Source organism: Calliopsis andreniformis, unplaced genomic scaffold (assembly GCF_051401765.1).
Source record: "Calliopsis andreniformis isolate RMS-2024a unplaced genomic scaffold, iyCalAndr_principal scaffold0048, whole genome shotgun sequence".
NCBI classification, from domain to species: Eukaryota; Metazoa; Arthropoda; class Insecta; order Hymenoptera; family Andrenidae; genus Calliopsis; species Calliopsis andreniformis.
The window spans coordinates 3,881,469-3,896,620 of record NW_027480457.1 but is presented as its reverse complement, the minus strand read 5'-3'; the positions used below and the strand labels follow the sequence as shown (position 1 = coordinate 3,896,620).

At 41.3% G+C, this 15,152-nt stretch overlaps 2 protein-coding genes across 3 annotated transcripts in view; one reads left to right on the top strand and one right to left on the bottom strand.

Moving 5' to 3' along the window:
- The window catches only part of Dpp10 (Dipeptidyl peptidase 10), a 289,344-nt gene that overhangs the window by 161,133 nt on the left and 113,059 nt on the right, over window positions 1-15,152 (bottom strand). For both annotated transcript variants that reach the window (XM_076391730.1, XM_076391731.1), the window contains exon 4: window positions 2,615-2,742. In XM_076391730.1, coding sequence (XP_076247845.1) covers window positions 2,615-2,742 — 128 coding nt within the window. The remainder of the gene's footprint in view (window positions 1-2,614; window positions 2,743-15,152) is intronic.
- On the top strand, window positions 192-965 carry LOC143187551 (uncharacterized). The gene is made up of 5 exons (XM_076391772.1): window positions 192-201; window positions 264-328; window positions 442-458; window positions 502-590; window positions 704-965. Exons 1-5 carry the CDS (start codon window positions 192-194, stop codon window positions 943-945), a joined length of 423 nt encoding a protein of 140 aa, XP_076247887.1. The 3' UTR covers window positions 946-965.

The window sequence follows — 15,152 nt, the reverse complement described above, 5'->3', positions numbered from 1 at the left end:
CGAAACTATATTTATGCCAAAGTTTCAATTGCAATTGATAAAGGAAATAATCGATAAGTATTATCACGATTATATAAAAAATCAAAGAAGAGACACTGATCATCCCATGAGGTTAACTGAGAGACATTTCCCATCATTGTATATACAAAGAGGAAAGAACCGGGGCTGAAGATATATAGTTTGTAGCAAAAATGACAAAAGGTCGAAATCAAGATATGAATGCAAACATTGAATGTTGGTTTATCTATAGATCCTTGTTTTAGAATATACGGCACCCAATTACATTACTAGCAGCTATATATATATATTAATATATTATCTAATTTGTGTTTCTTACTAATTATACGTAAACTGTTATTGTTCTAGTGTTACTTATATAATTAATAGAATTTTATAGAAATGCCTTTTAATATTAACACTATAAACGACACTTGTTAAAAGAAACATTCTTTTATTAAGCACAGTTCTTATTTAACGCTTAGGATAATCTTCATACAAAAGAGGACTGACCACGCGCTATGTGTGCATTTTCGGAGCGGCACCTCGTACGGCGGGAGAGTCATGGCGGACAGAGCGCTCATATCAAAAGGGTTAACATCGTGTGGATATCTTCCTTCGCTAATGCGTCCTGGTGATCGCTTAAAGCCTGGGTACGAGAAGCAATTTGGTTTTCACGAAACAAGGATTTCCTTTGGGCTTGCAGGCTTTCACAAAGGTTACTTGGAGGAACCGAGCCCCTACGGGGCCTCCCAGTTAGCTAAACGTCTGGATATTTGTGAGTCGACCAAACTCATTGTAACGCCAAACCGGCAACAAGTAACTTTGGGACTATCTCCTCACAGACTAAGTATCGCAGGAAAATTGCGTGTACCATTTTCGTTCTATTACTGTAAACGATACTCACCAAATATGTTTTATCTTATACTAGACGAAACTGTGTGCTAACTGGCGTTCTCGCCGTGAAGAACCAAGAACCAAGAACCGTTTCTTCCTCTCTATCTCATACGACTCAGCCCTCTCTCTGTGGTTCCAGTAAACTTGGGCAGCGGACTCTTTCGGGATGCATGTTTCCTGCGTTAGTAGCTTCAATACCGACACCACGGCTCGACGCGAATAAAACATACATAATAAATCGAACATTTTAATAAAATGAACTAACATTGTGAAATATTACATTAAGTACTGTTAAGTTTAAGCTTTATGTCATATTAGTTATCAAAATAACCAACAAGCTCAGAAATTGAAAGCCTGGAGTTCACAACTACAGATAGGCGCTGTAACCTCGTCTCGAGCGGAGCGGTCTATTATCCTTGCAAATGTCAAACTGTTTCTTAAAGCTTATTACTCCAAAGTTTCAAGGAATGGAACATCCTTGTTAGCAATCCTAAAAGGAGTATTAAACACGCATTATCCTCTGGACATTAAATCGCTAAAATCATTGAGACTTCGTTTCGGCCCGAGCGGTCTCCGAAAACTAATGTATTAGCTGCCTTTAAATTGATTAGAGCGTTCTTCTCGATGTACAAATCTGCTCTTTCTGAGACTCCTTTTCTTTTATACTTTTTTTCTGTATTCTTTGATTTGATGTCTTGTTCCTGGGAGCTATTCTTCCCCTCACTCGAATGAATGATAATCCCCTTCTGTGGTGTTACCTTATTAAAATGAATGATTTGTACTACAATGAGTATTGAGCGATAAAAAATTGCAAAAGACCCAACCATCGACATACATTCAACTAGTGGGTGCAATCCGGAAGGAAAAGTATTATACAGAAAAATCACGCAGTCATTAGTTAAAAGGATTACTATTTGAGAATTTAATGACAGTAGGACTTAACACGAGAGGGAAGGGAATTTTCACTCTGTATGGAATACGGTTTATGTCATATGTACGCGTAGTTTTGACCACAGGATTTTAATGACTTTCAACACTATATTTATAAATATTAACTAGTATACAGACTGTAGCAAGTATACGTTTTTATATTCTAAGGCTAAGGGATAGTAGAGTACCTCAATTGGGTCATAAAATATCCTATGACATAATGTCCGATCTGTTTTCGTGTTCGATTTTTTAAAATCGTAGGACGAATACTTGGCACACCATATATAAAATGAAAAATTTGTATAAAACTAATAATTAAAAATGTTTATAATTAACTTGAATAATGTGAACAGAACAGAGGAAGTTACGTACTCGGTGGAAATTGATGCAGAAAAGAAGAACGCTATTAACGAAAGAAGATGCATATGATATAGGATATGGTGGCTCCCTTCAATAGTGTAGCACAGGGGACGTTACAATTGTGTTATTCGTAATTAATGCAGTGTTATTAAAGGTTAAGGATGTCTCTTATATTCGAAAATTGAAGTAGGTTACTGATACTCAGTATTAGTGTGTCTCTTGACCCCCTGATGAAGTTAGTTGCAATGCTGGCGAAATGTTGGGAATATAATTCCAGAAGGACACGGCTTATACCCAAAAGCCTCAACAGTCAGAACTGTAGGAAGCCGGGCCGTGAAAGCCTCAAATCTCTGATCAAGTAGGTTCTTATATTTTGGCATAAAAGAAATTATATTAATTTAAAATTACCTTGAAAGATGTATTTACTAACCGTGTGTTGACATCAAATATCGTATATTGCGCTAAATACGAGTATCGAAATAGTTTCTTCACGTTATGTGCAAGAAGTAAGTATTTGCGATCCGGTGACAACGAAAACTTGGCAGGATTGAGTCTTCTCTATATACAAAGAAAAATCCTTTCGTTACATCTTAGTAAAAAAGTGATGTACTTATATACAGAGTGTCCCAATAAAAACTATACATATTTTATTAATAAATATTTTAAGTAGTAAAAGAGGCAGATATTAATTTTCTGTTACCTTAAAATTACAAATATACAAAACGATAATGGCAGAGCAGTAATACACATACAGAGTGTAATATAATAAGTTTATTCAACACTTAAAAACAATGAAAAAAGTTCACATAAACATGTTTTATTTCACCATTATTATGAGATACAGCGAGTTTTATATTCTGTTATTTCGTATTCGATTGCCTTCACAGAAAAAAGCCAAACTGAGTACCGTGCATTTAAACACATGTGTGGAGAAGTCTTTTTTTTATTTGATTGTTTATAGTCGCATCAACCACTAGTTGGGTTATTAGCGACTAGATACAAGGTGAATTGTTACAGTATTTTCAGGAGATTAGTTTTTTCCAAGAAAGACAGTAAGTTTTTAATCCGTTATGGGTCCTTGAGGCTCTTGATGATACAGTTGTCGATATTGCAGTTTCTTCTTTCGGTGGTGAGTTTATTGCAGGAGAGGATGAGGTGGTCAATGGTTAGTGGAGTAATGCAGGTATTGCAGGTATTGCCGGTGAGGCCTTCTGATTTTCTTAGCAGGTATGAGTGGATTAATTTGGTATGGTTTACCTTATTTGTGATATTGCAACTTGTTTGGGTCTTGTAAGGTCGAGGGTGAAGGTATTTTCAAAGAAATTGTTTTTTTGGGAAGTTTGTCGGTGGGGGGGGGGGGGGGGGGGGGGGGCATATGTAGTCCATTCGGTGTTCCAGTAGTTTCTGATTGCCGTCTTGGTAGTTTTTTGTTTGTATTTTAAGGGTAAGTGGAGTTTTGTAGGTTCTGCATGGGAGTTTGCTGCTTTTTTAGCTATTTGGTCAGCCTTTTCATTATTTTCTATGCCAGCATGGGATGGGATCCATACGAAGACTATTCTATTTCCTTTCTTAAGGGATGTTATATATATTTCCTGGCATTTAATGATTGGGTCATCGTCGGTTGAGGTGTCTGCTACTGACTGTATTGCACTTGTTGAGTCACAGAATATGGCATAATCCGTTTTTTCTCCAGATAGTGTTGATTCAATAGCTTGGAATAGGCCCATGTGTTCGCATAAGTTTGCTGGAGTATTGTTGCTTAGTTTGAATGATTTAATGGTTTGGTCATGGATTGTTGCGCATCCTGAGCCTTGGTCGGTTTTGGATCCATCTGTGTAAATATGTAAGAAGTTAGATAGTTTGACCACGAGTTCATAAAAAATAGTTTTTAGTACATCCTGGTTTGTGGTCTTTTTGTTGTGTTGTAACAGTTCGAAGTTTGTTTCGGTTACTGGGATGGTCCAGGGAGGGAAGTTCTGTATTCTTTTGGTCATTGTTGGGTGTATGTCGAGCTTTAGTTCTTTTTCGGGATATCTTATTCTGCGGAAGAACGGAAGTGGGGTTTATGGGAAGGAATGTAGGGGGTGAAATTACTTCCACACATATGTTCGTTGTTAGTCGATTTATTGAAGCGTCGTCGCTCGCTGGTGTCTCGTGATCGACTGCCAGGAAAACCTTTTTGGCTTTCTCGCCTGGGCCCCCGCCGCACATCCTCTTTCTCTAAATACTTGGGATTACGCGACGGTTAAGCAACGGCTTATCACGCTGGGGCAGAACGGCGCCACGAAATATATACAAACTTGAACTAATTTCGGTTCTGTCCGAGCGTGAAAAGACGGCGATCGACGCATCGCCGGATTCTTTTCCATGTGACACCGTGCACGTGCACGGGTCGCCACAGGTTCTTCGGTTGATCCTGGAATGACACAGGTTTACAAACTACAGGTGAAGGTTGTTCTCCTCTCCCTTTATTTTTTTGTTGTATTGCTTTTTCGTTTATACGTTATGCGAATAAGAAATTTACGTATTCGAGTTTTTACGTTGCACATAGTTTTCCTCGATTTTAAGTAATTATTCACTTCAAATGATAAACAAAAAAGGACACGGTATTATTTATTATGTCGCTTTCAGTTTTCATACCAATGCTATTTTCTTCGATGTATCACGACTTTCTTGTTCGGAGTACAACCGTAGCATCTAGCACGCGTATCCAACGCTACCGCGGTCGCTCGAGCGGCAAACTCGTGCTCTCATTAGCCGGTGTTTTTCGTTAATAACTCGTTAACGAAGCCTCATCTTACATATGCGCTAAGGAAAAAGTTGTTTCAAATCACCCCTGAATTACCCCTTTCAAGGAACTGCAACATTTTTGTTACACCATGTATATGGCTGATCCATAATAAATTTTGGATCTTACTGTGGATCTATAGGTTAATAGTAGGGTTTTTAGGTCAGCTCCCCAGTTGTTTCATGCAATTGTTTTTAGAATATTTAGACGTTTAGTGCAGTCTGTTCTTAGTTGGTTGACATGTGGTTTCCATGATAGTTGAGAGTCAAAAATGAGTCCAAATAGTTTGATCTGTGGTGAAGTCTTTAGTTTTTGGTTGTTGAGGTAGAGTTCTATATTGACTCTGGAGCGGTTCCTGCTAAAAGGTATGATTTCTGTTTTTGTACTGGAGAATTTGAATCCTGTGGATTCGGACCAGGAGTGAAGTTTGTTTAAGATATTTTGGAGTAGACTTTGGGTTGTGTTGTAGTTTTTTCCTTTGCATATAATTGTTAGGTCATCTGCGAATAAAAATGCTTTGGCTGGAGCGGTTATATTTGTCAACACGTCATTGATTGTAACTAGAAACAGTGATACACTTAATACTGAACCTTGGGGGACTCCATTTTCGATTATTTTTGGTCGAGATAGTGTGTTGTTGGCTTTTACTTGAATTAATCGTGTTTTTAGAAAATTCCTGATAAAGTTGAATATGTTACCTTGAAGGCCATAGTCGGTTAGTTTGTTGAGAATGTAATGTCTCCATACCATGTCGTATGCCATCGTATCCTCGATGTCGGCACAGACAGCTACTAGGTGTTTTGCTTACTGAAGGTATCGCATATGTTTATTTGTAAGTTGATAAGGTGATCGTAAGTTAAGTAGTATCTACGAAACCCGCTTTGGTAGTCAGATATGAGATGGTTGCTTTCCAGAAACCATCGTAGTTTTCCCAGATTTCGGAGATAGGGGTGTTACTGTTTATACTTGTAACGTACTTTTTCTAGGATACTCTTATTTTGGTTGATTGCTTTTCGTGCGATGGCTCTATATTTCTTTGAATGTTGTAAGGTTTTATGTAGATTTTTGTTTTCTTTTTATAGCGATTGAGTGCGTGTTTGCAGTCCCTTAGGGCTTTTCCGCAGTCGTGATTCCACCATAGCATATATCTTTCTTTTTTCTTGTTCATGGGTCGTGTTTTTTCTATTGATACATCTGCTGCCATTTTTATTATATTGATAAATTCCCCAAAAGAATGATTTATTGACTCTTGGTTGATTATATTTGGGAGTGAAATACTTGATAGACTTGTAGTAATTGTTTGCTGGTATTTTGTCCAATCTGCTTTGTGGAATTTCCATCTAGTAGAGTTGGTTGTTGTTTCTGTTTGTTGGTCAGCTATTCCGTGGATTTGTACTTCGGTCGGGAAGTGATCGCTGTCGTACAAATCTTCAAGCGTTTCTCACGTGGTGTTGAGGGCGATCCTTCGACTGCAGATGGATAGATCTATTGCACTGAGCTGGCCATTTGAAATGTTGAAGTGAGTCGGTTTGTCGGAGTTTAGGAGGACTAGGTTATTGTTGTCTAATATTGTTTCCGTCGTTATACCTCGGTGGTCTATTTTATAGGAGCCCCATATGCAGCTGTGGCTGTTAAAGTCCCCTACAAGGATGAAGGGTTCAGGTAGTTGCTGAATTATATTTCTTATTTCTAATTTCTCAAGTCTTTGACTATTGGGAATGTAGATGTTGCATAGATGTAGGGGTCTTGAAGTTATTATTTTAGTAACTATCACTTCTAGATTGGAATTGATGGAGATTTCTTCACTATAGATACTATTTTTAACGAGGATGGCTACACCACCACTGGCATGATCGGATATTCGGTGTTTTGTGAAAAATTTGTAATTTTTTAATTTGCCTACGTTGGAGTTTTTGAAGTTTGTTTCCTGTATACAGAGTATATCAGGTTGATGGTCTTTTATTAGGCATTGTAGATATCCTAGTCGACGATAAAAACCATTGAGGTTCCATTGGATGATTTGGAGTGGCATTTTTTTTGTCTTCGACTAATCAATATTCTCACTATCGGTTTCGGAGGTCCAGTTGGGAGAGTGTTGAGTTCTTGTGGTTTTGTTATTGGTTGGTGAGGGTTCGTTGCTGCTCTTCTTTAGTTTTTTGGAGAGACGATGTAGCCTGGTTTTAATGCTTCTATCTTTACATAGTGGGTATATTCTTTTATCATGTGGGTTAAGGCTCCTATGTCGTCGATGTATTCTTCCACAATATCAATTGGGTGTTCTACACCAACTGTGTTTTCCAACAGGCTTTTGAATTGGTCATGATTTAGAATAAATTTGTTTTCAGGATTATCCAGTGTTTCTTTAGCTGGGAGTAACATTTCTTCTATTTTCTGGATTGTTTCTGTGAGTGATTGGCTGCGTCTGTTTTTTTTCTTATTTGTGGGATTCTTGGTGTTTTTATGGTAGTCTGGGTTAGTGTTGGACTGACTTCCAGTAGTTGTGAATAATGGATAATGTTTGTTGCACCGAGGGGGTTTTATCTCCATATCTGTAGGTTCTATACTGATTGTGTGATTTATCGTGTCTTCGTGGGTTGGTGTGATTGGGGTTGTAAGTCATTGCTGTTGTTTTTTTGTGTTTCTTTTTCTATTGTGCTGCAGTGACTGGTGATATGACCCTCTTGTTTGCATAGGAAGCAGGTGACTTTGTCCGTAGAAGCAAATATTCGGTATTGTGTCTCTTCATAAGCGATGATAAAGGATTCTGGGATTTTTTTTACATCATCAGGATTTACTTATATTTGTCGCGTGAAGCTTAGTACATGGCTGAAACCTGGTTCCTGTATTCCTGCTCTTAAGAAACTTATTTTGGAAGTTGCTCTTACCCCATTTTTTTCGAATATTTTTCTGATTATTTCGAGGGATATGGTCGGGGAAACGTTTCATAGGATGATTCTCTGGGCCGGTGTAACTAGTGGTCTAATATTTGCTACGGTATTGTTAATTAAGACGCTCTTGTGCTTAGACGTTAGGTTTTGAACCGTTTCTTCTTTGTCGAGGTAAACACATATTCTGCCGTTAGATATTCGGGAGATAAAGCGGATAGCGTTCCGGTCGATTATTTTGCCTAAGGTACAGGCGTAGTCTTTGATTGAAGAGTCTTCCATAGAGTCAATTACTATGGCTTGTTTTTTGCTGGGAAATGACGTATTTTTGGTAGCTGTTGCGTATGTTTGAGTCAGTTGTTGGTTTGTAAGATTAGGACTTATTGTCGGTACTTGCGTGAATTCAGCGGTGTCAAGGCCCCTGTACTCAGAGGTTTCTTGACTAGGGTTTTGTAATTTATCTATCGTCTTTGTTTTGTTAAAGTTGTTAGATGCTCATTCCAGTGGACTCGTCACTATGACGGCACTGATTGTTACTTTCAAACTCGCGAACTAGTAGAAGAAACGTAAACGTAAACATAAACACACGTCTGTATTGCTCGACTGCTCGAACGCGACTGGAGAAGTCTTGTTATCAACCTAAGACGTGATTACGTCCCTGATGTTCCATTTTGTTAAAACCCTTGTTCAATTCTGTATCGAAATGTTTTAAGATTTTCAACTATGGATTTCAAGTATCCCCACAAATCAAACTCGCTATACCTTATAAAGGTGAAATAAAACATATGTTCACATGAACATTTTTTATTATTCTTAGGTGTTGAATAAGCCCCTAAAGTATTGCCCACTTATTACGTTAGATCCTGATAGAATAAAATGCTAATCATTTTATTTGTTAACGTACAGGTTGGATCGACTTAACTATTACAACATTTTTTCAAAATTCAAATAAAGAAGCAGAAGTTAAAATTATACTAGTGTCCGAATATTAATGAGAACTAATATAATAATAGAAGTGAATATAATATTCGAATAATGTGTTACGTCCCGGCCACGATATCAGGAATAAATAGTATAATATATGAGGTTTAGACTACTATTGCCTTCCTCGGAATCGTCAGAGTATTCCTGATTAGGAATTAGTTAGAATGGTCGTCACTTAAATATATACATATAAGGATACCGGTAGTTTATTTAATTATATCTCGTTTCGGAAATAGTGTATGTAGATACGTTATTGCAATTAGACCTCTTTTCGAAGATACAAAATATAGTTTACAATAACTGACAATGATTGGTTACCTTAAAACTAGCTTACGAAGAAGAAAGACCCTAATGTCTCGGTGTTAGGAGACTTACAAAGATATTTCTTCTTCTTGTTCCACAATTTTCATGTCGTGTGGGGCACTAATTAACAACTGTGCACTCGACGAGCTTAGTAGTCAATACTTGAATTTAAAAGGCAGTCAAAGGAAAAAGTTAAAACAGTTTATAAAGGGCTCGATTGGAATTTGTCTGAATCGTGGGGCCAAATGACCTATCGTAATTGATGCGTATCTCTGCAATATTTTCAGTGCGTGTTCTGTATTCGGGAAGCTATCATCTATAATTTTGGTTAATTTGGAAAACGATAGTTTTGATGTACTCGAGTAAAGTACCAGCGAGGATATGGTCTAGTTTTTCTACTTCTTTGTAAACTATCTAATTTGTAAAACTCGAAATATACAGGGTGTCCCAAACTAAGTGCGGGAGCCGAAAATGGGAGATTCCTGGGGTGATTCTAAACAACATTCTCCATTGCAAAAATATCCTCCGAAGCTTTGTTAACGAGTTATTAACGAAAAACCCCGACCAATCAGAGAGCGCGAATAGCGAGCGCTCGGCCGACCAGCGACAGGGCACAAGCTATGCCGAGCGTCTGCTATTCACCGTGCTCGAGGCTTGTACAAGAAACACAAAATGTTTACGTCAATGCTAACGTCAATTTCTCCTAAACTATTGGATGAAAAATTATGAAAAAAATTACGACCACGTTAACTATTGAGACATATATTATAGAATTTTTTCAGATTTTTAAATTAATTATTCAAGTTGTAAAAAATGAAAAACGAGAAGAAAGAATTTTAAAATGCCGATTTAGTAAAGTAATGCCATAGTAAAAAAAATAAAAAGCAATGTTGTCGTAGTTCCTACGGATTGTACGTTATTTTACTGTGTATTAAAATGTGGCGGCGACAGACCGACGCCACGTTGCCGTCGAATGTTTAGGTTAAGATTTGGAATGAACGATTGAATGTTAGCGGAGTGTATAAGGTTCGAGAGGATGTTTGGAAGTGTGTATCGAGTGTCGCGTAGAGTTTAGAGTGCAAGCGAGTTAATAAGAAAGAGAAGAGAATGACTGTGGAGAATGCGTCAGTGCGTGAATGGAAGAAAAAGTTAGTCTGATTTGGAGAGGCATAACGAGCGGACGCGCGGACATAGTCTTGTTACAGCTCGAATAAACCGCACCAAATTTCACACAATTAATTACTTTCCGTCACTACCGTTATCATCCACATCCTCACCAAATTGGTGACCCCGACGTGATCTCGACGGGAGTGTGACGTGATCGTGATCGTGAGTGCGATATCGGGTATACCGGATCTAATAGACTTTGGCGGGTGATTCGCAGAAAGTGCCAAGACACTAGTTATTCGTAGTTAAGTGTAGTTTTTAACGGTTAGACTTTAATACAAATAGACTTAGTGAAAGACAATGTCGGTCGATAATGACAGGGTGCCAGCTACACCGGGCCCATCCGGGGAGGCGTCCACGACGGTAGCGCGGGTTTCAGTCCGAATTCCGGAGTTTTGCGCTACAGATCCGGAAATGTGGTTCGCTATGGTGGAAAGAAGCTTTGAAGCTTCAGGGGTGACCACCGAAGGCACAAAATTCGGTTACGTCCTGGGTGCATTGAGCCCGGTATATGCCGCGGAAGTGCGTGACATAATTATGAACCCGCCGACGGCCGGGCCCTACCAAAAACTAAAGGCAGAGTTGATTCGAAGACTCAGTTCGACACAGGAACAGAAGACTCGTCGCCTCCTCGAGTCGGAAGAGATCGGGGACAGGAAACCATCGCAATTTCTTCGGCATTTGCGAGGATTGGCAGGAACCACCGTTTCTGACAGTGTCTTACGCACTCTGTGGATGGGAAGGTTACCCACGAATATGCAAATTATTCTGGCAACCCAGAAGGATGTCGACCTCGACAAGGTGGCAGATTTGGCGGACGCTATAGCAGAGACAACGGGTCCACGAGTCCACATAGCCGAGTCAGCTGCACCGGTGGGAGCTCCTAAGGCATCGGGTCAACACAATGTGACGCAGGATTTGGAGGCCTTATTAAATTTAAAAATGGCCCAGCTCGCCGTGTCGTTACGACAGGAAATTGCAGCGATGCGGCAAGAACTGTTAAGTGAAGGACGATCTTCACGATTTGAGAGGACTTATCGACAGAGATCACCCTCTCGTCAACGTACGCGTCAGCGTTCGGTTTCCCGACGACGTGCAGAAAAGAGGCAAGGAAGGTGCTTCTACCATTGGCGTTGGGGAGCTGGTGCACACAGGTGTGTTCCACCATGCAACTGGAATGACACGGCGGGAAACGAGTCGGGCGGTCGTTAATGACGGCTGACGAGTCTTGCCCGATGCCGCGCCGTCTTTTCGTGTCCGATAAGGAAACAAAAACGCAATTTTTGGTCGACACTGGAGCCGACCTTTGTGTTTATCCGAGATCGATGACCCATGGTCCACGCCAAAAATTAAGGTATGTTCTGTACGCGGCGAATGGATCAGTAATATCGACGTATGGTGCGGTTACGTTAAGGTTGGATTTGGGACTGCGTCGGGCGTTTACGTGGCGATTCGTGGTGGCCGACGTATCGAAACCCATAATCGGGATGGATTTCCTATACCACTACGGACTTTTAGTGGATATACGTAACCGTCGATTGCTGGACAATGTGACGTCTCTGTCGGTACCGGGGCAGCTGGCAGGTCAGAGTGCGGAATCGATTCCGTGCGTAAAAACGGTTGCGGGCGGTTCTGTGTACCTGGAACTTCTACGGAAATACCCAGAAATTACAAAGCCAGAGGGAATTCCGGCACCGGCGAAGCATTCGACGATGCATTATATCAGGACGACGCCAGGTCAGCCGGTCACCTGTAAGCCACGACGTTTAGCACCTGATCGACTGAAGGCTGCAAAACAGGAGTTCGACACCATGATCAAGTTGGGAATTGCCAGACCGTCGGAAAGCAGCTGGTCGTCACCTTTGCACGTAGTGCCGAAAAAGGAACCGGGGGAATGGAGACCGTGCGGTGACTATCGGGCACTTAATGCGCGAACATTGCCGGATAGATACCCCGTGAGACACATCGAAGATTTCGCGCAATCTTTGTCAGGAAAGAAAGTGTTTTCCACGATTGATTTAGTGCGCGCGTATAATCAGATACCCGTGGCCCCCGAGGACGTGTGTAAAACAGCTTTAACAACCCCGTTCGGATTGTTTGAGTTTCCAGTGATGCCCTTTGGTTTACGTAATGCAGCACAAACATTTCAACGATTTATTGATGAGGTGATTCGCGGATTGGACTTCGTATATGCTTACATAGACGATATCATTGTGGCATCAGAATCGGAAGAAGAGCACCTTGAACATTTAAAGGCATTATTCGATAGACTTAAACGGTACGGTGTAGTTGTGAATTCCGGGAAGTGCGTGTTTGGCAAAGAGAAGGTGCAGTTTCTGGGTTACTTAGTGACTGAAAACGGTACGCAACCGTTAGACAATAAAGTGCGGGCAATTTTAGACTATCCGCAACCCGCTACAGCGAAGCAGCTCAGGCAGTTCCTAGGTATGATGAACTTTTATAGACGGTTCATACCTAGGGCTGCACAGGTTCAGGCCCCGCTAAATAACCTGCTGCGGGAAAATCTGAAGGGTCGCGCACCAATTGCCTGGACACCGGAAGCGACGGCAGCATTTGAAGAGTCGAAGCGGACGCTAGCGCAGGCCACTCTATTGGCGCATCCACGGATCAGCGCCCCGCTTGCACTTACGTGCGATGCTTCGGATTTCTCTGTCGGGGCTGTTCTACAGCAACACACGGCCAATGGATGGGAGCCGCTAGGTTTTTTTTCGAAGAAGCTGACCGCTACGGAAGCGAACTATGGTGCTTATGATAGAGAACTTTTAGCGATATATTTAGCGATTAAGTATTTTAAGCATATAGTAGAAGGTCGTAAATTTACCATTTTTACGGACCACAAGCCGATCACTTTCGCCTTCCAACAGAAACCAGAGAAATGCTCTCCAAGGCAATTTAGGTACCTCGACTTCATCGGACAGTTTTCAACCGACATCAAACATGTGGCCGGTAAGGACAACGTGGTGGCAGATGTTTTGTCCAGGATTGACGAGATGGAAGAACTCCTAAAATATGAAGAGCTGGCGAAGGCGCAGGAGACAGACGAGGAACTCCAAACGTATCTGCGCGAAGATGGGTCTAGCACACTACGTTTGAAGAAGGTTAGGATTCCTGATGCAAGCAGTTTGGTTTTTTGTGATGTGTCGACGGGTTCGGTGAGACCGTTTGTGACGAAAACATTTCGCCGCGCCGCTTTTGACACAGTCCATAGACTTGCGCATCCAGGAATCAATGCGACGGTGAAATTAATGGCGGATCGGTATGTGTGGCCGTCAATGAAATCGGACTGTAGACGCTGGGCGCGGGCGTGCATACCGTGTCAACGTTCGAAAATATCTAAACATGTGCACTCGCCGTTTGGACAATTTTCTTCCTCAGGAAGATTTGAACATATTCATATAGACATTGTAATATTACCTGTATCGGAGGGATACAGATATTGCCTCACCTGTGTTGACCGCTTCACGCGGTGGCCGGAAGCCTTTCCGCTCAAGGACCAGGAGGCACCGACGGTGGCGCGCGCGTTTTACGATGGTTGGATTGCGCGTTTTGGGACCCCTTTGCGAGTGACAACGGACCAGGGGAGGCAATTTGAGTCCTACCTGTTTAGGCATTTAAGTGAGTTAACAGGTACATCACATTTAAGGACAACGGCGTATCACCCAGCAGCGAACGGTATGGTGGAACGGTTTCACCGCCAGTTAAAGGCTGCCATTCGTTGCCACCAAGAGCTCCAGTGGACAAAGGTTCTTCCCACCATATTGCTAGGCATACGCGCAGCCTGGAGGGAAGATACTAAATCGACAGCAGCAGAACTGGTGTATGGTGAGACGCTACGGTTACCTGGCGAATTTCTAGCGCCACGACCAGCCGAGACCGATCACGAGGCGGCTGAATTCGTTAAGGAACTGCGTCGGCATTTCCGTGGGGTTACACCAGTTGCAGGGTCACAGCATGGAGTAAAGCGAATTTTTATATTTAAAGATTTAGCGGTCACCGACGAGGTTTTCGTCAGGAACGATACCGTAAAGGGGATATTACAACCACCATACGATGGGCCGTTTAAAGTCGTCTCGCGAGGTCCAAAGAATTTTGTCATAGATATTAAAAGAAAATTTGTGACGGTAACGATCGATAGATTAAAGCCAGCGTATGTAATGGCGGATACTATTGTAAGGGAAACGATCCCGTCGCCGCGGGAACCCGCGACAGTACCTGTTCCGCAACAGGAATTTAGAACCACACGCTCCGGAAGACGAGTTAGATTCCCGGATAGATTAGGAATAGCGAGAGTAAGGTATTTTTAATAACGTATACTTCAGCATTTCCAGTATTTATCGTATAGTATAAGATGTACTATGTATGGTATTGTAATTTACAGTGATATATGTTTACAGTTTAGTGTCGTGATTTCTCAATCACTGGCGGGGGGGTATTGTGGCGGCGACAGACCGACGCCACGTTGCCGTCGAATGTTTAGGTTAAGATTTGGAATGAACGATTGAATGTTAGCGGAGTGTATAAGGTTCGAGAGGATGTTTGGAAGTGTGTATCGAGTGTCGCGTAGAGTTTAGAGTGCAAGCGAGTTAATGAGAAAGAGAAGAGAATGACTGTGGAGAATGCGTCAGTGCGTGAATGGAAGAAAAAGTTAGTCTGATTTGGAGAGGCATAACGAGCGGACGCGCGGACATAGTCTTGTTACAGCTCGAATAAACGGCACCAAATTTCACACAATTAATTACTTTCCGTCACTACCGTTATCATCCACATCCTCACCAAAAAAACATTGAAACCTCTACAAGAATACGTATTTCATAATGAAT